The sequence below is a fragment of the Ranitomeya variabilis genome, chromosome 2, assembly GCF_051348905.1.
Source record: "Ranitomeya variabilis isolate aRanVar5 chromosome 2, aRanVar5.hap1, whole genome shotgun sequence".
Lineage (NCBI taxonomy): Eukaryota > Metazoa > Chordata > Amphibia > Anura > Dendrobatidae > Ranitomeya > Ranitomeya variabilis.
In genome coordinates, this window is record NC_135233.1 from 883,414,846 (window position 1) to 883,440,810 (window position 25,965).

Here is a 25,965-nt window from a genome sequence, read left to right on the forward strand (position 1 = left end):
GCTATCTTCACAGACTGTTCTGTCTATCCCGGACGCAGCTTCCCTTAAGGACCCCACGGACAGACAGATCGAGACGCTAGCAAAATCGGCATTTGAGGCCTCTGGAGCCTCCCTTTGCCCTAGTTTCGCCTCATCATGGATAGCCAAGGCTGTATCAGCCTGGGCCAAGACCCTGCACAGGGGCATTTTGGCCTCTGCTCCTACTGAGGAACTGTCTGATTTGGCGGATCAGATTTCTCTGGCAGGAAAATACCTCATGAATGCCTCACTTGATGCGGCGGCCTGTTCCACCAGGGCTAACGGCAACATTGTGGCCATTCGCCGGATTCTCTGGCTAAAGGCGTGGAACGCTGACCCCGCCTCTAAGAAATCTCTCACTGGTCTGCCCTTCCAGGGCTCCAGACTCTTCGGCACGCAGCTGGATCAAATGATCTCGGATGCTGCGGGTGGTAAGAGTACCTCCTTACCCCAGTCCAAGCCAAAACGTCCCTTCAACAGAAGGGGCCCCCAGTCCTTTCGTCCCTTTCGGTCCTTTACCTCCCCAGGAAACCCCAACCAGGACCGTTCCTCCTCACAAGGGGACCGAAGAAAGCCTTCTTTCAGGTCCCCACCGCACTGGAGAGCTAAGAGTCACCCCGCAAAACCATCTGGATCTCGGAGCCACAGGTTTGCTAATAAATGATGGGTCGCCCCCACCTGGAAATCCTTCCAGGGTGGGAGGCCGCCTGCTTCTGTTCTCAGAAGTTTGGCTTTCAGTAGTCGACAACGCCTGGGTCAGGGAGATCGTCACGTCAGGCTACAAAATAGAATTTTCTTCGCCCCAGGAAGCAGTTTTCTCCTCTCTCGTCCTCCCAAACAGCCCTCTCATCTCTCAGGGCTTCTCCAGGCCGTCGATTCGCTCCTCACGTCGGGAGTCGTAGTGGCGGTGCCTTTTTGCGAGCGGTTTTCGGGTTTTTACTCAAACCTGTTCGTGGTTCCAAAAAAGGACGGCTCTCTCCATCCGATTTTGGATCTCAAGCGATTGAACCGCCATCTACGGATTCACCTTTTGGGCTGGCATCGGCTCCCAGGGTCTTTACCAAGGTCATGGCAGCTGTCATGGCCATTCTGCACTCAAAAGCGATTTTGGTAATCCCATACCTCGACGACCTCTTGATCAAGGGCTCATCCCGTCGGGATTGCAGCCAGAGCCTCCAGCTTACTCTGGACACCCTGGTTCGCCTCGGCTGGATAATCAACTACCAGAAGTCTTCCTTGATTCCAGTCCAGCGTCTGGAGTTCCTAGGCATGGAATTCGACACCTTTCAGGCTCAGGTCTTCCTCCCCATGGAGAAGTTTCTTTCCCTTCTTCGGGGTGTCAGAGCCTTAAAGGGTCCGAACCCTCTGTCCCTCCGTCTCGCCATGAGGGTTCTGGGGAAGATGGTCGCTTCTATGGAAGCGGTTCCCTATGCTCAGTTCCACTCTCGTCCCCTCCAGCTGGTCCTTCTGTCTGCCTGGGACAGGAACCCCCTTTTCCTGGACCGTCTGTTTCGCCTCTCTTCCAAGGTGAAGCAGTCTCTATCTTGGTGGACGCTGTCCTCCTCCATTCTGCGCGGGAGGTCATTTCTCCCTCCCCGCTGGCAGGTGATCACCACCGACACCAGTCTCCAGGGTTGGGGAGCGGTCTTTCTCCATCTCACAGCCCAGGGCCGCTGGACTGCTCAGGAGGCGTGCCTCCCTATCAACCTCTTGGAAATCAGAGCCATCTTCCTAGCCCTCATCCGCTGGGAGTCCCTCCTCTCGGGAAAGCCGGTCCGCATTCAGTCGGACAACGCCACAGCCGTGGCATACATAAACCATCAGGGAGGGACTCGCAGCAGTCAAGTCATGACGGAAGTGGCAAGAATTCTCCGTTGGGCAGAGGGTCACATTCCCTCTCTGTCAGCCATCCACATTCCAGGGATGGACAATTGGGAAGCCGACTTTCTAAGTCGCCAGGGCATTGTGGCGGGCGAGTGGTCTCTTCTTCCTGCAATCTTCAGCCAGATTTGCCAGCGATGGGGCGTTCCAGACGTCGATTTGATGACCTCCCGGGCAAACAACAAGGTTACCCAGTAAAAATAATCCCAAAATATTCTTTAACTATATAAATAGTAAGAAACTAAAAAATGACAGTGTTGGCCCCCTTAAAAATAGTCTGGGTGAAATGGTGGATGAGGATGAGGAAAAAGCCAATATGCTAAATGACTTTTTTTCATCAGTATTTACAAAAGAAAATCCCATGGCAGCCAATATGACTAGTGATAATAATTCCCCATTAAATGTCACCTGCTTAACCCAGCAGGAAGTACAGCGGCGTCTAAAAATAACTAAAATTGACAAATCTCCAGGCCCGGATGGGATACACCCCCGAGTACTGCAGGAACTAAGTACAGTCCTTGATAGACCATTATTTTTAATCTTTAAGGACTCCATAATAACAGGGTCTGTACCACAGGACTGGCGTATAGCAAATGTGGTGCCAATATTCAAAAAAGGGGCAAAAACTGAACTCGGTAATTATAGGCCAGTAAGTTTAACCTCTACTGTGGGTAAAATCCTGGAGGGCATTCTAAGGGATGCTATGCTGGAGTATCTGAAGAGGAATAACCTCATGACCCAGTATCAGCACGGGTTTACTAGGGACCGTTCATGTCAGACTAATTTGATCAGCTTCTATGAAGAGGTAAGTTCCGGACTGGACCAAGGGAACCCAGTGGACGTAGTATATATGGACTTTTCCAAAGCTTTTGATACGGTGCCACACAAAAGGTTGTTACATAAAATGAGAGTAATGGGGATAGGAGAAAATATGTGTAAGTGGGTTGAGAGCTGGCTCAGGGATAGGAAACAAAGGGTGGTTATTAATGGAGCACACTCGGACTGGGTCACGGTTAGCAGTGGGGTACCACAGGGGTCAGTATTGGGCCCTCTTCTTTTTAACATTTATTAATGACCTTGTAGGGGGCATTCAGAGTAGAATTTCAATATTTGCAGATGACACTAAACTCTGCAGGGTAATCAATACAGGGGAGGACAATTTTATATTACAGGATGATTTATGTAAACTAGAAGCTTGGGCTGATAAATGGCAAATGAGCTTTAATGGGGATAAATGTAAGGTCATGCACTTGGGTAGAAGTAATAAGATGTATAACTATGTGCTTAATTCTAAAACTCTGGGCAAAACCGTCAATGAAAAAGACCTGGGTGTATGGGTGGATGACAAACTCATATTCAGTGGCCAGTGTCAGGCAGCTGCTACAAAGGCAAATAAAATAATGGGATGTATTAAAAGAGGCATAGATGCTCATGAGGAGAACATAATTTTACCTCTATACAAGTCACTAGTTCGACCACACTTAGAATACTGTGCACAGTTCTGGTCTCCGGTGTATAAGAAAGACATAGCTGAACTGGAGCGGGTGCAGAGAAGAGCGACCAAGGTTATTAGAGGACTGAGGGGTCTGCAATACCAAGATAGGTTATTACACTTGGGGCTATTTAGTTTGGAAAAACGAAGACTAAGGGGTGATCTTATGTTAATGTATAAATATATGAGGGGACAGTACAAAGACCTTTCTGATGATCTTTTTAATCATAGACCTGAGACAGGGACAAGGGGGCATCCTCTACGTCTGGAGGAAAGAAGGTTTAAGCATAATAACAGACGCGGATTCTTTACTGTAAGAGCAGTGAGACTATGGAACTCTCTGCCGTATGATGTTGTAATGAGTGATTCATTAATTAAATTTAAGAGGGGACTGGATACCTTTCTGGAAAAGTATAATGTTACAGGGTATATACACTAGATTCCTTGATAAGGCGTTGATCCAGGGAACTAGTCTGATTGCTGTATGTGGAGTCGGGAAGGAATTTTTTTCCCCATGGTGGAGTTACTCTTTGCCACATGGGTTTTTTTTGCCTTCCCCTGGATCAACATGTTAGGGCATGTTAGGTTAGGCTATGGGTTGAACTAGATGGACTTACAGTCTTACTTCAACCTTAATAACTATGTAACTATGTAACTATGTCTCCAGATCTCGGGATCCGATGGCCGTCGGAGTTGACGCCCTCGTGATCTCGTGGGCCCCGTTCCAGATGCCCTATCTGTTCCCGCCTCTCCCCTTGATCCCAAGGGTCGTAAAGAAGATCAAGACAGAAGAGGTCCCCATACTCTTGGTAGCTCCAGATTGGCCTCGCAGGGCCTGGTATGCGGAACTGGTGAACATGCTTTCGGACGTTCTGTGGAGGCTTCCGGATTTTCCGGACCTTCTTTCGCAGGGGCCCCTCTTCCACCCGAATTCTCGGTCTCTGGAAAAACGAAGACTAAGGGGTGATCTTATGTTAATGTATAAATATATGAGGGGACAGTACAAAGACCTTTCTGATGATCTTTTTAATCATAGACCTGAGACAGGGACAAGGGGGCATCCTCTACGTCTGGAGGAAAGAAGGTTTAAGCATAATAACAGACGCGGATTCTTTACTGTAAGAGCAGTGAGACTATGGAACTCTCTGCCGTATGATGTTGTAATGAGTGATTCATTAATTAAATTTAAGAGGGGACTGGATACCTTTCTGGAAAAGTATAATGTTACAGGGTATATACACTAGATTCCTTGATAAGGCGTTGATCCAGGGAACTAGTCTGATTGCTGTATGTGGAGTCGGGAAGGAATTTTTTTCCCCATGGTGGAGTTACTCTTTGCCACATGGGTTTTTTTTGCCTTCCCCTGGATCAACATGTTAGGGCATGTTAGGTTAGGCTATGGGTTGAACTAGATGGACTTACAGTCTTACTTCAACCTTAATAACTATGTAACTATGTAACTATGTCTCCAGATCTCGGGATCCGATGGCCGTCGGAGTTGACGCCCTCGTGATCTCGTGGGCCCCGTTCCAGATGCCCTATCTGTTCCCGCCTCTCCCCTTGATCCCAAGGGTCGTAAAGAAGATCAAGACAGAAGAGGTCCCCATACTCTTGGTAGCTCCAGATTGGCCTCGCAGGGCCTGGTATGCGGAACTGGTGAACATGCTTTCGGACGTTCTGTGGAGGCTTCCGGATTTTCCGGACCTTCTTTCGCAGGGGCCCCTCTTCCACCCGAATTCTCGGTCTCTGAATTTAACAGTATGGCCGTTGAGGCCGCGGTCCTGAAGAACGCTGGTTTTTCTCATAGCGTCATCCAGACTATGATAAGAGCGAGAAAACCGGCTTCCTCGCGTATTTACCACAGATGCTGGAAGGCCTTTTTCCGGTGGTGTCAGGACAATCTGTTTCCTATGACCTTTTCCCTTCCTTCCCTTCTCAGCTTCCTTCAAATGGGTCTAGATTCGGGTCTTTCTCTTAGCACCTTGAAGGGTCAGATCTCCGCTCTATCCGTTCTTTTTCAAAGAGACCTGGCCCCCCTGCCTCAGGTGAGGACCTTCATCCAGGGGGTCGCTCATATAGCTCCCCCTTATCGTTCTCCTGTCGAGCCTTGGGTTCTCGACCTCGTCTTAGACGCCCTCCAGCGTGCGCCCTTTGAACCGCTTCAGGACGTTTCCTTCTCACTTCTATCCTGGAAGGTTGCCTTTTTTTTCGCCATCACCTCCATTAGAAGGGTGTCAGAGCTGGCGGCAATATCCTGTCGTTCTCCCTTTCTAGTCCTGCATCAAGACAAAGTGGTTCTTCGTCCGGTTCCTTCCTTCTTACCGAAGGTAGTCTCATCTTTTCACATCAATGAGGACATTGTCCTCCCTTCCTTTTGCCCTTCTCCGGTTCATCCCTTGGAGAAATCTCTTCACAAGTTGGATGTGGTCAGGGCTATGCGGATTTACCTCACCAGAACTGCCTGATTTCGTCAGGCCGATCCTCTGTTCGTCGTCTCGGATGGGCGTCGAAGGGGACTTCTCGCCTCCAAGTCCACAATTGCTCGTTGGATCCGTTCGGCGGTACTGGAGGCATACTGTGTCCAAGACAAACAGCTCCCTTCGGGGGTGAAAGCTCACTCTACCCGGGCTGTGGGAGCTTCCTGGGCAGTTCGTCACCAAGCTTCGGCCTCACAGGTTTGCAAGGCCGCAACGTGGTCATCCATTCACACCTTTGTCAAATTCTACAAGGTGCATACTCAGGCTTCTGCGGACGCGAGCCTGGGTAGGAGGATACTGCAGGCGGTGGTTTCTCACCGGCCGACCTAACTCCTCTTTTTTCTGCAGAATACCCGCCCTAGGGACTGCTTTTGGACATCCCATGGTTACCTGTGTCCCCCAGTGAAGCGAGAAAGAAAGAGGGATTTTTGGTTCTTACCATAAAATCTTTCTTGGAGCCTTCATTGGGGGACACAGCACCCTCCCTTGAAGTTGTACCGTGTTGGCTAATGTGCTGTTGTTGTGGGTTGGTACATAGGTTGAGTTTTGTATTACCTGTTCCTACTACTGCTTTTGCACCAACTGAGTTGCCTGGTGCCTGTCGGAGGGTGTATACTGCCAGGGAGGAGCTACTTCTTTATTTGCATAGTGTCAGCCTCCTAGTGACAGCAGCATACACCCATGGTTACCTGTGTCCCCCAATGAAGGCTCCAAGACAGAGATTTTACGGTAAGAACCGAAAATCCCTCTTTACCATATGTACAGTAGTTAGTGTGTTGAAAAAGTATGCATACCCTATGAACTTTTCCATTTTTTTTTAAATGTATTTTATTGAGATTTTAGGTGATATGCCAACAGAAAGTAAGTATTTGTGAACTGTAAAGGAAATGATACAAGATTTTTTTTTAAAATATTTAAAAAATATAAATCTGAAATTTGTGCAGTTCATTTGTATTTAGCCCTCCTGAGCCAATACTATGTAGGACCATCTTACGCTGCAATTATTGCTGCAAGTGGGGGGCGTGGCTATGTAGCGGAGCTGTGAGGACGCGTCTGGCTGGAGCTCCGATAATCCTGACCTGAATCCTCTGCTAATATTTGCCTGCGGGGGTTTTCCGATCCACCGCTGTGTTCCCCTGGGTGCCTGGAGGTGCCCGGCTTCAGAGAGGCTGCGCGGGCGGCTTCGGTTGGGTGAACTCCGGGAGAGCCTGGAAGGAGGACGGCGCTGCTAGAGGCGGCGGCCATTTTCACTACCACGCGCGCTGACGGCGGAAGGCGCGAAGCTGATCCTGCTGCACGGGAGAGAGCTGGCTGATCTCCGGTGCAGCTCTTCAAGGTACGGGGGGGGGAGTCTCACGGTGTGTGCCCTAAGAAACGGGCCCCGGGCTCCCTCTCATCAGTGCCGCACAACGCTTTATAGCGCTGACTGTTCCTGGCGCATACTATACTGGAACTTCTCCCCCACTCCATTACCTGCACGGTGGATGTGGATCTGCCATATTCTAACTACGGTATATACTACAGCTACCTGGGTGTAACCCTGAGAATTAATACAGATACTACGTTCTTATCGTTCGCTGCTGGTTCTACTCCCTGGATCCCTCTCCCTCCTGAGAGTACATTGGGTTGGATTATAATCTACCATTAACCCTGTGGTGCACGGCTGATAGGACCCCATAGGTTGTTTGTGTATTGTGCCACAGTATTGCATTGCTCGGGCAGAACCTGTACCCTATTAAAATACTAAGTGATCCTCATTATGTCATCCGCACATCGCACCAAAAATCTAAGTGCTGCTGAAAAACTCAAAAAATTTACACGTTCTGATCCTCCTGATAATCTACGCTCTAAAAAGAATAATACTTCTCCTATGGGGAAATCCGAGACCCAGGTACAAAATCGTGCCTCCGAGGATGAGGGGGATGGAGATCAGGAGGACTTGACTCTGAGACAGGCATCTGAACAATTGATGCAAGCTATATCACTGACTAGAACCTCTCTAACTGGGAAGATAGAGGAGGTGCACTCTGAGGTGGGGCGCCTTCGCCAAGATATGCAATCTATGAAGGGCCGTATTACAGAGGTTGAAACACGGGTGTCTCGCCTGGAGGACAACTCCGCACCTATGGAAGCTAAATTGACAAAAGTGGCAGGCTCCATAAATGCTTGGAAACAGAAGGCGGATGATCTGGAAAACAGACTACGCCGAAATAACATCCGTATTATAGGCCTACCGGAACGCTCAGAAGGCCAACAACCTGAAAAATTCTTGGAGGGCTGGCTCAGAGATATTCTGGGAGATGAATTCTCCCCTACATTTGCTGTGGAAAGGGCCCACAGGGTCCCAACAAAAGCTCCTCCTCCTGGCGCTCCACCGAGACCCTTCTTGGCCCGCCTCCTTAACTCCAGAGACAGAGATATGGCTCTTCGTATGGCGAGGCAAAAAAGTCCTATTAAATTTAACAGCGCTACTATCTCGATATTCCCAGACTTTTCTATGGAGTTACAAAAACAACGGTCTCAGTTCATGGAGATAAAGAAACGACTAAGAGAGGAAAATGTCGTGTATTCAATGCTTTATCCTGCTAGACTCAGGGTCGTGTATAAAGGTTCTTCTTCCTTTTTTACCACCCCGGCGGACGCTGAAGAGTGGCTACGGTCATGTGTGGGAGTGGACAGGGGAGGAGAGAAATCCTAAGTTGGCTGCTGTTTATATTTACATGGATCTACAAAAAAGGAGCCCTCTTGTCGGACAGATTTTCTAGTTTCTTTTCATCAGGAATCTGGAACTCTCTCACCGGTTTTTCCTTGTTGATGAGTGGAGCTCCTTTGCCAGCGCCCTAGGAAACAACTTTACCGAACTCTGTGTCCAGAGATGGTATCCCCTTTTTTGGACTGGGTTATGCGGAGCACGGGTTTTTGCTCCCTTAAGAAGCATTATTTGATCTTCAATGTTTTGGTTTTGTTCATTGTTAGTTATATAGCCATTACTGCCATGTTTTTCTTCATCACCGGCGTGACGGACACTCGACGTGATACTATATTTTCTAAACTGATGAGATATGGCGTCTGAAGTAACATGCATGACCTGGAATGTGAGAGGTCTGGGGTCGCCTCGTAAGAGAGTCAAAGTATTTTCTCAGATAAGACGTTATCGCCCTCATGTAGTAGCTTTAGTTGAAACACACCTAACTAGAGACTCGTCCCGTTATGTGCAGAAACCTTGGGTACAATGGTCTGTGCACGCATTCCACACTAGTTATTCTAGAGGGGTATCTTTGTTAATCCATAAGGATATTAGATGGGAGGTCAGAGAAGTTCGGAGGGATCCGGAAGGTCGCTTTGTGTTTGTGTATGCGAATATGAATTCAGAGGAGTATGTTATGATGTGTATATATAACCCTCCTCCTGCTAATATGTCGGTTGTCAAGAAGGCGGTCGACTTTGCCTTAAACTATCCAGATGCGCATGTTCTCTGTATGGGAGATTTCAATATGTTAATGAATGAGGGTATGGATAGACTCCGGCTTGATGGGGGGACCACGGATGTGGGTTCTTCACCATCTCGATTGTCAATATTCATGGAAGGTACTGGCTGGTTAGATCTTTGGAGAATGCACCACCCCGACGTAAGGGAATATACTTGTCATTCGTCTGTCAGACGTACTTTATCTCACTTGGACTATGTATTCGGTTCCAGTAACTTGGCGGTACGGGTGGGGGAGGTGTGTCATGGGAATAGAGGAATTTCAGACCACAGTCCAGTGATCCTTAAACTTAAATTGGGTCGGGTGGGGAATATTTTAACGTGGAAAGTAAATCCATTCTGGCTGAAGTTAATAGGCCCGGAGGACCGGACTGTTGACCAACTGGACTGTTTTATTGCATCCCACCCTATGCCGCAAAACCTTAATATTCTCTGGGACGCCCTTAAGGCATACCTGAGGGGTTGTTTGTCTTCTACCATCTCGTATATTAAGCGACAGACCTCAAAGGAAGACGATGACATGGACGAGCGACTGAGAGTTTCGGAGGCGGCTTATATAGCTAACCAGACGAATGAGAACAGATTGGAGTGGCTACACTTGCACAGACTCCATAGTCAATATACTGACACTAAATCTAAGCGCAAACTATTTTTTACTAGACAGACATACTTTGAAATGGGAAATCAGTCCAGTAAACTCCTAGCATACATGGTACGCCAGCACAATACGTCCAATACTATACTTAAAATCCGGAAATCAGACGACTCTGTAGTAACCTCGACAGATGACATACTCCAATGCTTTTGTGATTTTTATAAAGAACTGTATAGTTCCAAGGGAGACTCTGATACCTCGGAGTGTCTAAGTTATTTATCAGATTTAGTGTTCCCCGCGTTGAATGCTGCACAACAAGCCTTTTTAGACGCTGACTTTACTCTTGATGAGGTGAACAAGGCTATAACTGACATGGCCTCTGGCAGGGCACCTGGTCCGGATGGCTTCCCTATTGAAATATATAGAAAATATAGAGATGCTTTGGTTCCAACTCTGCTGAAAGTATTTCAGGGGATTTGGGAGGGAGGTTCCTTGCCGGATTCTTATTATGAAGCAAATATCATAGTCTTAAAAAAGGAAGGGAAGGACCCCCTAGACTGTGGATCTTATCGTCCTATTTCATTAGTTAATGTGGACTACAAGATTTTCACTAAAATTCTAGCTACTAGATTGAACACGGTAATATTAGATATAATTCATCCAGATCAGACAGGTTTTATGCCGGGTAAGAGTACCTCTATTAATATCAGGAGGGTTCAATCAATAGCTCAATATAGTACGTTGGTCCCTGAGAATAAATGGGCCATGGCCTCGCTGGACGCGGCTAAGGCATTTGACTCCCTTGAATGGCCTTTTCTGTCCGCATGTTTACAGCGCTTCCAATTTGGTCCTAAATTTCAAAAATGGATTGCAGCATTATATTTGAAACCAAGAGCCCGGATAATTATCAATAATTCTATTTCTGAATCTTTCTCCCTAAAGAGAGGGACTCGCCAGGGATGTCCTCTATCTCCGGCCTTGTTTGCCCTTGCAATGGAGGCATTGGCGATTCGTATGAGATCCTCCCCGTTGGTTAAGGGCATTACGATAGCAGACCGCGTGGATACTGTGGGTCTATATGCGGATGATATGGTTGTATTTCTTGATGAGGTAGAGGAGACCCTGCCTCACGTGATCACTACTATAGAGGGATTCAGTAGACGTTCTGGACTATATATTAACTGGGATAAATCTGCCTTGATGCCTCTCTTTCATGGCTCGGCAGCACACCTTAATACGCTGTCCCTATTGCCAGTTGTCACTAGTTTTAAATACCTAGGAATAATTATATCAAAAGATAGTAGACTGGATTTACAATTTAATATTCTCCCGTTGCTGGAGTTTGTTAAACATAAATTTGCTATATGGAGTAAGCTGCCTCTATCTGTCTCGGGTCGTATAAATTTGATAAAAATGATACTCCTCCCGAAGCTTAATTATTCCCTCCAACATAGTGCAGTACTGGTTCCTAAATCCTTTTTTGCTAACTTAAATTCTTTAACTACATCCTTTATCTGGGGGAGGGCTAGACCCAAACTCAAATTATCCACCTTACACAGATCTAAGCAAATGGGAGGGGCGGCGTTGCCAGATTTTTTTTTATACTACTTGGCCGGACAGCTTAGAGCTCTGGGGAAATGGATGCCTGGGAGCGATTTACCAAACTCGGAAAACCACCTGGCTTATGCTGCCAAGATCAGCTGCCCGTTGGGTTTCCTGGAAATAAATAAACCCTCTGCCCCTAAGTTGTTGCCGTTGCTTCGGTTGGCAAGGTTGATTTGGCGACAAGTGAAAAAGGTGATCCGTTTTGACGGTATTGTAGCTGAAATGCCATTATGGGATAGTGAATACTTCCCGAGCTTACTGAATCACCCTTCCGCTCAATTTTGGACGTCACGCGGTGTTTTGTCGCTTGGTGATCTTTATGAACAGGGAACCCTAATGTCCTTTGAACAAATCCAACATAAGTATGATATACCGAGGCCTCAATTCTTCCGATACCTTCAACTTAGATCGGCGATTCAGTCGCATCTTCGAAGTGTGGAGGTGACACAGGTTATTTCCTCCTTCCCACTGATAGGGATTTTTAAGTCACAGGGACCCCGTGGTCTTATTTCTGCACTGTATACTTACATGTTGTCCGTGGGTGCGGATGCTACTTTGTTGCCGATAAGGGAGAAGTGGAGGGTCCTGATACCTGACTTACAGGGTGAGGACTGGGAGATGGCCCTTGAGTCCCCAACCAGGGTGTCCCCCTCGGCTAACAATAAAATGATACAGTTATATATTCTGCATCAATCATATCTAACCCCATTGAGACTATTTAAAATTGGGTGGTCCCGATCTTCTGAATGTACTAGATGTCATATGGAGGAGGCGGATTTCATACACATGATATGGGAATGCCCGGTTATTATGTCTTATTGGAGAGAGGTAGCCTCGTTGTTGACTTCCCTTGTACATATTCCTGTTCCCTTGACCCCATCAGTGTGTTTGTTTGGGATTTTGGAGGAGGAAATCTGGGGCCACCACGTTCAAATTTTTTTGAGGGAGACACTTTTTCTGGCAAGAAAATTGATTGCCTTGCGCTGGATGGGTACTTCGCATCCGTCCCTTAGGGCCTGGATAGAGTTGGTGAATCTGATTGTGCCGTATGAACGCACCTTATACCAGAATAGAGGTTGTTTAGAGAAATTTAATAAAATCTGGGACTTATGGAACTCGTCGTATCTCACCATGTCACCACGTAATTAAGGGCCTAGATTCAGTATATTAATGAGTTGGGAGACTATACGATTCACGCTGAGCACTGAAACCGTTATACTAAGGTGATGGAGTTTGTTTTGTTTAGGCAGTAAGACAGGTTGAGTTTTAGGATTTTCAGTATATGTGACATACTATTATATCTTAAATATGCATAATCCGATCGGTGTATATAACATTATGTTAATGTATCTATCGTTATGATGTACCTGCACTGACCTGGAAATATGTAAACTGTATGTACATGTGAATTAAGCGTTTAAATAAACGAATTTAAAAAAAAAAATTATTGCTGCAAGTCTTTTTGGGTATGTATCTACTAGTGATGAGCGAATAGCATTGTGCTCGGGTGATCTCCGAGTATTTTTTAGTGCTCGGACATTTAGTTTTCCTCGCCTCAGTTGCATGATTTACGGCTGCTGGACAGCCTGAATATATGTGGGAATTCCCTAACAAACAGGCAATCCCCACATGTATTCAGCCTGGCTAGCAGCCGTAAAATCATGCAGCTGAGGCAAGGAAAACTAAATGTCCGAGCACTAAAAATACTCGGAGACCACCCGAGCTTGGGGAGACCCGAACACAATGCTATTCGCTCATCACTAGTATCTACCAGACTTCAAGATCTGGAGGTTGAAATTTTTCCCCATTCTTCTTTGCAGACTAGCTCTAGGTCAGTGAGATTGTATGGAGGCATCTGAACAGCAATTTTCAAGTCTTTCCACAGATTCTTAATGGGATTTAGGTCTGGACTGAGACTGGGCCATTCGCACACATGAATATGCTTTGATCTAAACCATTCCATTCTAGCTCTGGCAGTAGGTTTAGGGTTGTTGTCCTGCTGGAAGGTGAACCTACGCTCCAGTTTCAAGTTTTACAGCCTCTCTAGACCAGGGATGTCAAACTCAAATACACAGAAGGCTTGATTTTTTTATTTAAAAAAAATTGTCTACAATTGAAAAGTTTTTCCTTAATATCAAATATAATGATTGTTTCCATATGAAAAGATTAATCTTAAAGGCATTGGCCCACCCACAAAGTACATTTTAATTTATAGATCTTAGAATAAAATATTGCTATAATGTAATATGTTATGTAAGAGCAGTAAAAATCATATAGCCCAGTAGCCTAATTTAAATATCTAATAACAATGGATAAAAAACCTTGAGTAATACAGATAATAAAATTTGATGCCAACAAAAGTGCCCCCCAAACACAGTAAGATGCCTCATAGTAAATTCCTCCGCAGTACCCTCCACATGCACAATGTGATGACCCTATAACAGTATGATTCTCCAACTGTGATCCCCACACCGCCCTCCATACAGTATTACGGCCACAAAAAGTGCTCCATACAATACAATAGGCGCCACATAGTCTTCCATACAGTATAACAGGGCCCTGCATTGCCTTCCATACAGTATAATTGATGCACATAGTGCTCCATAAAGTATAATGGTCACAAAAAGTGCTCCATACAGTACAATGGCCCCAAAATAGTGCTCCATGCAGTATTATGTCCACAAAAAGTGCTCCATATAATCTCATGAGCCCCACATAGTGCTCCATACAGTATAATAGCCGCAAAAAGTGCTCCATGCTGCCGTATGTGGAGTCGGGAAGGATTTTTTTTTCCCCAATGTGGAGCTTACTCTTTGCCACATGGTTTTTTTTTTGCCTTCCTCTGGATCAACATGTTAGGGCATGTTAGGTTAGGCTATGGGTTAAACTAGATGGACTTAGTCTTCCTTCAACCTTAATAACTATGTTACTATGTACTATAATGAGCCCCACAAAGTGCTCCATATAGTATATTGAGCCTCACTTTGTGCTCCATACAGCATAATGGCCCCACATAGTGCTCTATACAGTATAATGGGCACCACATAGTGCTCCATACAGTATAATGGCCCTGCACAGTGCTCCATACAGTATAATGGCCCCACGTCGTGCTTCACACAGTATAAGTTCCACATTAAAAAGAATACATTTGCAAATCTGCCTGTTTCCCTGTTGCTCCGGTCTCTTCATGTATCCTCAGATCCTCTGCACATCTCGGTACAGCGGGCACGTTGTAATGACATCATCGCACCTGCTGTGCTGAGACAGACGCAGAAGGGGAATGATAGAAAAAGGACCGTCAGCTGACGCTCTCTGCTCCTTCATTGCTTTCAACTGTATTGGCATCTAGGATACCGATGTAGTTGAAAGTGCGATGTATGGTGGAGGTCCTGCCCGGCGTCGCAGACCAAATATACTCAGGGGACCCACCTGGCCAATATACTCCAAATATTCCATAAAAGCCAGAGTATACGACTAATAGTTGTCCAACAGACAGATACTCTTACCTGAGCTGTAGCTCTCTGCAGCTCCTCCAGAGTGAACATGTTTGATATCTAATGTTCTCAAACAACCATCTGAGGTTGTCACAGAACAGCTGTAGTTATACTGAGAATAAACAGCTGGACCCAATTTTGGAATCAGTTGGTCACTCAGAATATTATTTAACGGTACCAGACTACAAATGTACATCACAATTTTCAGATTTATAATTTAAAAATCTTTAGAAAACCATGTATCATTTCCTTTACACTTCACAAATTCTTGCTACTTTGTGTTGGTATATCCATAAAATCCCAATAACATGCATTTACGGTTGTGTGTGTAACATGAAAAAATGTGGAAAAGTTCACGACTGTAAATACTTTTTCAAGGCTCTGTATTACAAGTGCTCTGCCCTGTAAATTATGTTTTCTATTATTTCACCTGATGTGTAAATATCCCACATGGAAAACCATTGTATGCACGTGTTCTGTTGTGTACTGCTTTGTCCTTTACTTCACTTTTGTTTTTAATTTCCTTTATTTTATGTAGTATTTCCTGGCATAATATCATATGCTCATTTGGCAATATATAGATTATGGCTATTTCTACACACAGATATTCTTATTTTATCCTTGCAGGCTAGTAAAGCTGTGCTTGTCACAGGATGTGATTCAGGATTTGGATTTTCACTGGCTAAGCATCTTCATGGCAAAGGATTCACAGTGTTTGCAGGATGTCTGTTAAAGGTATGTTACTATAAGCATATGTTCATACCTTGCAGAAATGTCTGACAGAAATGGCAAATTTTAGGAATGCATTTAGCACTCAAACATATAGGTTAAATGGATGTTTCATATGAATTTCATATAGTGTCCCGATTTGAATCTCTGTACTATACATTTTTCTTATCGGAAATCTGCTGTTTGACATAGTAAAATTAACCAATCAACTACTTTATTCCAAACAGAATATGCATGTATGCTTTTTAGGATGGATTCCAATGGTGACGGATGGCGCTGTGAGGAATCTGCCTAAGGCCGGGACCACACATGCGAGAAATACGCCCGAGTCTCGCATGGTAATGCCCGGCATTGCCGCCATCTCTGTGGAGCGGAGCGTGCAGCCGCATGTATTGCTATGCAGCGGCACGTTCCGCTCCTCAGTGACGGCGGCAATGCCGGGTATTACCATGCGAGACTCGGGCGTATTTCTCGCATGTGTGGTCCCGGCCTTAGGCAGATTCCTCACAGCGCCATCCGCCATCCTGTTCCCTCCTTCCAAATATTACTCTGAATCTGCACCCTACTATTCATCTGTCTCCACACCCTCCATGCACATGATAACTGCACTTGATACTTGACTATTGCACTTAAACACACGGGCTGATGACCGGATCATGCAGCTTTGTATGAAAATCCCTATTTATTATAATTGCCAGACCTGAAATAACAAGCACTTTTCATCTATTGTGTCCCCCCCCATTTCCTTGTAGATTGTAAGCTTGCGAGCAGGGACCTCACTCCTAATTTCACTGTTTAAGTTGTCTTAACTCATACCGAATTTATTGTTTGTACATGTCCCCGCTTAATTGTAAAGTGCTGCGGAATATGTTGGCGCTATATAAATAAAAATTATTATTATAGTGCTTTGGAACAAAGCACTATACTGTTATTCCACCGTGGTAAACTTCTTCTTATTCTTATTATTCAGTCCGCACGTAATGCGGCCCGAACCGCTAAACTCACAGACTCCAGTGAGGTGTCATTTCGAAGCCAGCGTCCCCAAGAGGTGTGCTAAGTATTTTTCGTGCCGATCGGATTTGTAGTTTTTGCGCAATTTGTGTTTGAAAAAAGTCTTTCAATGCGTTTCAATAGGGAAATTGTCCCATACGTTTATAATGGGCTGGTTTCTGAGGCAATTTCTAAAAATAACTGCCACCTGGCTGATTAGCTCATTGATATGCGCAGTCAGACACAGTTACTATGCCAACGCCTATGAAGTCTACATCAGCTCACCAGGTCACAAGTTTTGTCAGATAATATCAGCTCTTAAAGTGACAGTACAGCACAATTCCAAACCACTATCCTTAGTCTTATGATTATTAGACTGTGGCCCGATTCTAACTCATCGGGTATTCTAGAATATGCATGTCCACGTAGTATATTGCACAGCCACGCAGTATACAGTGCAGAGCCGCGCAGTACACAGCGCAGAGCCGCGCAGTACACAGCGCAGAGCCGCGCAGTACACAGCGCAGAGCCGCGCAGTACACAGCGCAGAGCCGCGCAGTACAAAGCGCAGAGTCGCGCAGTATAAAGCGCAGAGCCGCGCAGTACACAGCGCAGAGCCGCGCAGTACACAGCGCAGAGCCACGCAGTACACAGCGCAGAGCCACGCAGTATAAAGCGCAGAGCCGCGCAGTACAAAGCGCAGAGTCGCGCAGTATAAAGCGCAGTACACAGCGCAGAGCCGCGCAGTACACAGCGCAGAGCCGCGCAGTACACAGCGCAGAGTCGCGCAGTATAAAGCGCAGAGCCACGCAGTACACAGCGCAGAGCCGCGCAGTACACAGCGCAGAGCCGCGCAGTACACAGCGCAGAGCCGCGCAGTACACAGCGCAGAGCCGCGCAGTACACAGCGCAGAGCCGCGCAGTACACAGCGCAGAGTCGCGCAGTATAAAGCGCAGAGCCACGCAGTACACAGCGCAGAGCCGCGCAGTACACAGCGCAGAGCCACGCAGTATACAGCGCAGAGCCGCGCAGTACACAGCGCAGACACACGCAGTATACAGCGCAGAGCCGCGCAGTATACAGCGCAGACACACGCAGTACACAGCACGGACACGCGCAGTACACAGCGCAGAGCCGCGCAGTACACAGCGCAGAGCCGCGTAGTATACAGCGAAGAGCCACGCAGTATATAGCGCAGAGCCGCGCAGTACAAAGCGCAGAGCCGCGCAGTATACAGCGCAGAGCCGCGTAGTATACAGCGCAGAGCCGCGTAGTATACAGCGCAGAGCCACGCAGTATACAGCGCAGAGCCACGCAGTATACAGCGCAGAGCCACGTAGTTATACTGCCCAGTCACGTAGTATATTGTCCAGTCACATAGTATACTGCATATCCCTGTTAAAAAAAAAAAAAAGAATTAAAATAAAAAAGTTACATACTCACCTCCTGGAGCGGCCGGTATCTGATGGTTGTTGCACCTCCTAGAGCGGCCGGTACACGATGCTTGTTGCACCTGGAGTGGCCGGTACCCGATGCTTGTTGCGCGCTCCGGTCCCAAGAGTGCATTGCGGTCTCATGAGATGATGACGTAGCGGTGTTGTGAGACAGAAAGACGGAAGTGCCCTTAGACAATTATATAGTAGATTACCCCGCTCACCAAATCGGACCCCGAGGGGCCCGGCTCACCAAATCGGACCCAGAGTGACCCCGCCCACCAAATCGGACCCAGAGTGACCCCGCCCACCAAATCGGACCCAGAGTGGCTCCGCCCACCAAATCGAACCCAGAGTGACCCCTTCCACCAAATCAAACCCAGAGTGACCCCTTCCACCAAATCGGACCCAGAGTGACCCCACCCACCAAATCGGACCCTGAGGTGCCCAGCCCACCAAATGAGACCCTGAGGTGCCCAGCCCACCAAATCGGACCGAGTGACCCCACCCACCAAATTGGTCCCTAAGGTGCCCCGCCCACCAAATCGGACCCAGAGTGGCTCCGCCCACCGAATCGGACCCAGAGTGGCCGCGCCCACAGAATCGGACCAAAAGTGACCCCGCCCACCGAATCGGACCTAGATTTACCCCGCCCACAAAATCAGACCCAGATTGACCCAACCCACCAAATCGGACCGCCTGAGGGGCACCCAAGTGTGAAAGTCTTGCAGGGGCAGCCCGGGCACCATTCCAAAGCACTATCTGTAGTTCCTTCAGGAAATACCCATCTAGTTATTATTATTATTACCATTTCAGACTCGGACGTATTTCTCGCATGTGTGATCCCGGCCTAATACATTTGTTGAACATATACTTTGGAGAGAATAGGTTATACAAGCAGTGAACTTTTTTTTTTCCTGAGGGCCACATTGTCAGATTGAACCAACCTTATGGGCCGCAATGAAACGTCTTAAACATCAAAACATAAATATCTAATAGATTCTGATTCCATTTTAGGACTCCCACTTACCAGGAAAATAGAGGTCCTCTTTTCTACCATTCACAATCCAGAAGGGGATTGTGATAGCTTTCTTAATTACAGGAAAGAAATATATCTTGGTACCTTGTTAGCCAGTAGATAGAAAAATATTTAGAATTGAGAGTCCTCAGTGGTTGATACCTTTTAATGGCTAACTGAAAAGATGGTAACACATTGCAAGCTTTCGAGACTACATACGTCTCTTCATCAGGCAAAGACTAAAACAAATTCTGAGGAATCACATATTTATGCACAACATAGTATAGAAAAAATAAAAAAAAAAAAGGGGGAAAAAAACCATGGATAAGCCAGGTGACATGAAGCAGAATTACCATGGGTGATAAACAATCCTTATCTAAGAATTGGCCCAATATTTATGGGCATAACTGCTTATCACCCATGGTAATTCTGCTTCATGTCACCTGGCTTATCCATGGTTTTTTTCCCCTCTTTTTTTTTTTTTTTTTTTTTCTATACTATGTTGTGCATAAATATGTGATTCTTCAGAATTTGTTTTAGTCTTTGCCTGATGAAGAGACGTATGTAGTCTCGAAAGCTTTCAATGTGTTACCATCTTTTCAGTTAGCCATTAAAAGGTATCAACCACTGAGGACTCTCAATTCTAAATATTTAGCTTTCTTAATTGTAATTTATGCTAGACGCTGATACATCCAAGTGCTTCTCTTTTCCCATATACTGCAATGATTATGGCAGCACTCTTGCTTTTCCACTTCTTTACTCCATACATACTGTAGTGCACTGTGTGGCCATGTCACTATGCTCCCTATGGTGCTACCTGAAACCCTACTAGTCCATAACATGGAAAATACGGAAGATCAGACACTACCAGGCATGTCTATGAGCAGGTAGTTGAGGGCATGATAGAAAGGCATAGAGGGCACACATGGCCCCATTGCCGTAGGTTATGCACCCCTGCGAAAATGCATGCCTAAGGGTACTGTCACACAGTGGCACTTTTGTCGCTACGACGGTACGATCCGTGACGTTCCAGCGATATCCATACGATATCGCTGTGTCTGACACGCAGCAGCGATCAGGGACCCTGCTGAGAATCATACGTCGTAGCAGATCGTTTGGAACTTTCTTTTGTCGCTGGATCTCCCGCTGTCATCGCTGGATCGTTGTGTGTGACAGCGATCCAGCGATGCGTTCGCTTGTAACCAGGGTAAACATCGGGTTACTAAGCGCAGGGCCGCGCTTAGTAACCCGATGTTTACCGTGGTTACCAGCGTAAAAGTAAAAAAAAACAAACAGTACATACTCACATTCCGGTGTCTGTCCCCCGGTGTTCTGCTTCTCTGCACTGTGAGCGCCGGCTGGCCGGAAAGCGAGCACAGCGGTGACGTCACCGCTGTGCTTTCCGGCTGGCGCAGACACAATGCAGAGAAGCAGAACGCCGTGGGACAGACACCGGAATGTAAGTATGTACTGTTTGTTTTTTTTTACTTTTACGCTGGTAACCAGGGTAAACATCGGGTTACTAAGCGCGGCCCTGCGCTTAGTAACCCGATGTTTACCCTGGTTACCCGGGGCCTTCGGCATCGTTGGTCGCTGGAGAGCTGACTGTGTGACAGCTCCCCAGCGACCACACAACCACTTACCAACGATCACGGCCAGGTCGTATCGCTGGTCGTGATCGTTGGTAAATCGTATAGTGTGACAGTACCCTTAGTGAGCGAAGCTAATTTGAATAAATCCTTAGATATTTTGACTCTTGAAGATTACTGATTCCCCTTGTGAAGATCCAGTTTGAGATCCACAAGAGGAGCCAGTACTATCTGAGTTAGGTTTTGGCTAGCTCCCAATAAAAAGATTTTCGGCAGGCCCTTCAGCTTGCTAAATCCTAGCAGTGTGAAATATAGAAACTAAGATTTGGCTCCTCCTGCCGGCTCCAGCAGTCACGTGACTGAAAATATGTGATTTGCATAGTTGTAGTCGTGTGTCATCTAGAACACATCTCCTCTGCTACTTTCGTTCGCATACCTGCAGTCATGTAAAGACTGCTGTAACTGGCAAGCGGAGCCAAATCCTAACAGTGTGTATATTACATACCACTAAGATTTAGCAAGCTATAGGGCTTGACAAAAATTTTCCCAGGGAAGAGCAACCTCATTAATGAATTGTACATGTACTTGCAGAGTAGCCAGTAGAGCTGGGACTAGCGAGACAATCTGTTTTTCTTTTTTTTTTTCTGGAGGAATGCTATTATGCGTGGAAGCCAAATCCCACTAACCATTTAGGTAGATACAAACGCAGAGACAACACGCAGCATTGCAGGTGAGGAATGAAGTCTGTTTTTATAGGTAATAAAACAAGTTGTTTCTGAAGGTGAATGTCGGTCAAACATCCAGTAGGTTGTCCCCTTCATTACCAGTTGTGTTGTGACATGTCCCTGTGGCTTTGTTAGGCTACGTTCACATTTGCGGCCAGCGCCGCAGCGTCGGGCGCCGCAGCGGCGCCGCATGCGTCATGCGCCCCTATATTTAACATGGGGGCGCATGGACATGCGGCGCACTTGCGTTTTGCGCCGCATGCGTCGCTGCGGCGCCCGCGTCGGGGCGCAGAGGACGCAGCAAGTTGCATTTTTGCTGCGTCCAAATTCAATGAAAAACGACGCATGCGGCGCAAAACGCAGCGTTGTGCATGCGTTTTGCTGCGTTTTTGTTTGCGTTGTGCGCTGCGGCGCCGACGCTGCGGCGCACAACGCAAATGTGAACGTAGCCTTAGAGAATGCAATGTCAGAGCTGAGGTCCTGTGTGTGGCCACAAGGTCGCCTAATCATCTCTGTGTGATATGGTTTACTTTACAACATGGCAACCCCTGCTGAGGAGCAAAGTCATTGTGTGAGAGATCGATATCACAGAACAGGCAAATCAAACATGATGAACAGAAATTTATTGACTTCAAAGCTAAACATGAAAATTGATGTCACACATCAAGGCCTAAAAGCTTCTGGTCTAATATGCAGCAGTAATCCTGCTAATTCCCTATCATTTTTTTCTTCTCTGTAGAGGTTATTGGTGGTAAGATTTGTGCTTTTTTTTCAGGGAGTTGAAAAAATGTTTTGCTTTTCCAGCTTTAGGAGTTCATGGAAATCTGTAACAGATAAAAATATATGACTAGTGCACAGAAAATCAGGTTGTCCCCTCGATAAAATTAGATTCCAGTTATTTTTTTACTCCGAGTTAGTAAAGTAAATACCGTCAATTGTTCTGTGCTCTAGACCAGCGTTCATACAAAAGCCTCAGAGTAATTTGTTTTAACTGGAGCTCGTATTATTGCCATCATAGGACAAGGGAGATGCTGGCGAGAAGGAGCTGGACAACATGAAAAGTGATAGGATGAGGACTATACAGCTGAATGTAGTGAAACAGGAAGAAGTGGACACAGCTGTGGAATTTATAAAAGAAAATTTGAAAGACCCAGAAAAGGGTGAGTCCCCGGTAATTAACAAGTATGCAGAATACCGCATATACTGTATCTCTTGGACTGTAAGAACCAGATGTAGACATAGAAAATAAAATAAAATATTTATTAAGGCTCCATACACATTAGACTTAAGGTACCTTCACACTGAACAACTTAACAACGATAACGATAGCGATCCGTGACGTTGCAGCGTCCTGGATAGCGATATCGTTGTGTTTGACACGCAGCAGCGATCAGGATCCTGCTGTGACATCGTTGGTCGGAGCTAGAAGGCCAGCACCTTATTTCGTCGCTGGATCACCCGCTGACATCGCTGGATCGGCGTGTGTGACACCGATCCAGCTATGTCTTCACTGGTAACCAGGGTAAACATCGGGTTACTAAGCGCAGGGCCGCGCTTAGTAACCCGATGTTTACCCTGGTTACCAGTGTAAATGTAAAAAAAAAACAAACACTACATACTTACATTCCGGTGTCTGTCGCGTCCCCCGGCGTCCGCTTCCCTGCACTGTGTCAGCGCCGGCCGGCCGTAAAGCAGAGCACAGCGGTGACGTCACCGCTCTGCTTTAGGGCCGGCGCTGACACAGTGCAGGGAAGCGGACGCCGGGGGACGTGACAGACACCGGAATGTAAGTATGTAGTGTTTGGTTTTTTTTTACATTTACACTGGTAACCAGGGTAAACATCGGGTTACTAAGCGCGGCCCTGCGCTTAGTAACCCGATGTTTACCCTGGTTACCCGGGGACTTCGGCATAGTTGGTCGCTGGAGAGCTGTCTGTGTGACAGCTCTCCAGCGACCACACAACGACGAAACAGCGACGCTGCAGTGATCGGCATCGTTGTCTATATCGCTGCAGCGTCGCTTAATGTGACGGTACGTTAATGTCTACAGAACCTGCTGATATTGACAGGTTTGGCCAACAGTCTAATTTGTATGGTGGCACCCACAGACTTGTAAGATCAAGGAAGATGGCAATTACGCATTTCTGATTTTGAGCTGTGGCTTGCATGGTTCTCCCTGGCTGGTGGCTTTCTCATAGAGCACACAGGAAAGCTTGTCAAGTGTATGAGAGTGTCGAGTGTATGAGAGTGTCGGCTGAGATGTCTATCGGCAACATTGTTCGGTCAACAGCCATTTAATGTGTATAGACAATATATTTCCCTGGTGGTCTGAGGAAGTTAAAGGGAACTTGTCTGGTCAGATAACGCTATTAACCCCTTAATGACAGCTAATACGTCTTTTTACTGACCTGAGATATAACAGGTAACGATCCTGCAGCTGGTGGCTGTACACTATAGCTGACAACTTGCTGTATCAGCCACGATCAGTGTTTGCACTGTCCAAATCTGTTTAACCCCTTAGATCAGGGGTGTCAAACTGCATTCCTCGAGGGCCTCAAACCATGCGTGTTTTCTAGATTCCCTTCTCATTGCACAAGGTGCTGAAATCATTCTGTGCAGGTGATTAAATGATCACCTGTGCAATACAAGGAAATCCTGAAAACATGACCTGTTTGCAGCCCTTGAGGAATGCAGTTTGACACCCCTGCCTTAGATGCTGCTGTCAATAGTGACTGCATCATTGTAAATGGTTAACAGAGTTTGGGGGCTTCCTCTTTATCCCAGTTGCTGTCCTCAGATCTTGATTTTGTGGTCCTGATGTTTGCCATGGCAATTCATGACCAAATAGTGGCCTTGGAGTCTGACGGCTGTAGTATTCTGTTCAGAAGTTAGAGGCATTTAGGTGGTAAAAATACACATTTTCATTTCTGTCATACCACTTTGCATTAATTCCTGTAAAGCACCTGAAGGGTTAATAAACTACCTGACAGCAGTTTTCAATATGTCATGGGGTGCTGTTTTTAAAATGGTATCATGTCTGGGGGTTTCCCAATATATGAGACCCCTAAAGTCACTTCAAACATGGATAAGTCCCTAAAAAAAATTTTGGGGGTAAATTTCCTTGAAAAAATGAAAAATTGGTGCTACATTTTTAAACCTCCTAAAATGCTAACAAAATAAAATAAAATTTTACAAATGGTGCTGATGTAAAGCCGACATGTGGGAAATGTTTTTTATTAATGGTTTGCTGTGGTATGACCATCTGGATTAACCCCTTCACCCCCAAGGGTGGTTTGCACGTTAATGACCAGGCCAATTTTTACAATTCTGACCATTGTCCCTTTATGAGGTTATAACTCTGGAACTCTTCAACGGATCTTGACGATTCTGACATTGTTTTCTCGTGACATATTGTACTTCATGTTAGTGGTAAAATTTATTCGATATAACTTGCGTTTATTTGTGAAAAAAACGGAAATTTGGCGAAAATTTAGAAAATTTCGCAATTTTCCAACTTTTAATTTTTATGCCCTTAAATCACAGAGATATGTCACGCAAAATACTTAATAAGTAACATTCCCCACATGTCTACTTTACATCAGCACAATTTTGGAAACAAATTTTTTTTTTTGTTAGGGAGTTATAAGGGTTAAAAGTTGACCAGAAATTTCTCATTTTTACAACACCATTTTTTTTTTAGGGACCACATCTCATTTGAAGTCATTTTGAGGGGTCAATATGATAGAAAATAACCAAGTGTGACACCATTCTAAAAACTGCACCCCTCAAGGTGCTCAAAACCACATTCAAGAAGTTTATTAACCCTTCAGGTGGTTCACAGGAATTTTTGGAATGTTTAAATAAAAATGAACATTTAACTTTTTTCCACAAAATTTATTTCAGCTCCAATTTGTTTTATTTTCACAAGGGTAACAGGATAAATTGGACCCTAAAAGTTGTTGTCCAATTTGTCCTGAGTACGCTGATACCCCATATGTGGGTGTAAACCATTGTTTGGGCGCATGGCAGAGCTCGGAAGGGAAGGAGCGCCATTTGACTTTTCAATGCAAAATTGACTGGAATTGAGATGGGACTCCATGTTGGGTTTGGAGAGCCCCTCATGTGCCTAAACATTGAAACCCCCCACAAGTGACACCATTTTGGAAAGTAGACCCCTTAAGGAACTTATCTAGATATGTGGTGAGCACTTTGACCCAACAAGTGCTTCACAGAAGTTTATAATGCAGAGCCGTAAAAATAAAAAAATCATATTTTTTCACAAAAGTGATCTTTTTGCCCCCAATTTTTTATTTTCCCAAGGTAAGAGAAGAAATTAGACCACAAAAGTTGTTGTGCAATTTGTCCTGAGTACGACAATACCCCATATGTGGGGGTAAACCACTGTTTGGGCGCATAGCAGAGCTCGGAAGG

The 25,965-nt window shown here is 45.9% G+C and overlaps 1 protein-coding gene across 1 annotated transcript in view; it reads left to right on the forward strand.

Moving 5' to 3' along the window:
- The window catches only part of BDH1 (3-hydroxybutyrate dehydrogenase 1), a 94,366-nt gene that overhangs the window by 20,834 nt on the left and 47,567 nt on the right, over window positions 1-25,965 (forward strand). Inside the window, exons 4-5 of the mRNA XM_077290371.1 lie at window positions 15,677-15,784; window positions 22,553-22,694. Coding sequence (XP_077146486.1) covers window positions 15,677-15,784; window positions 22,553-22,694 — 250 coding nt within the window. The remainder of the gene's footprint in view (window positions 1-15,676; window positions 15,785-22,552; window positions 22,695-25,965) is intronic.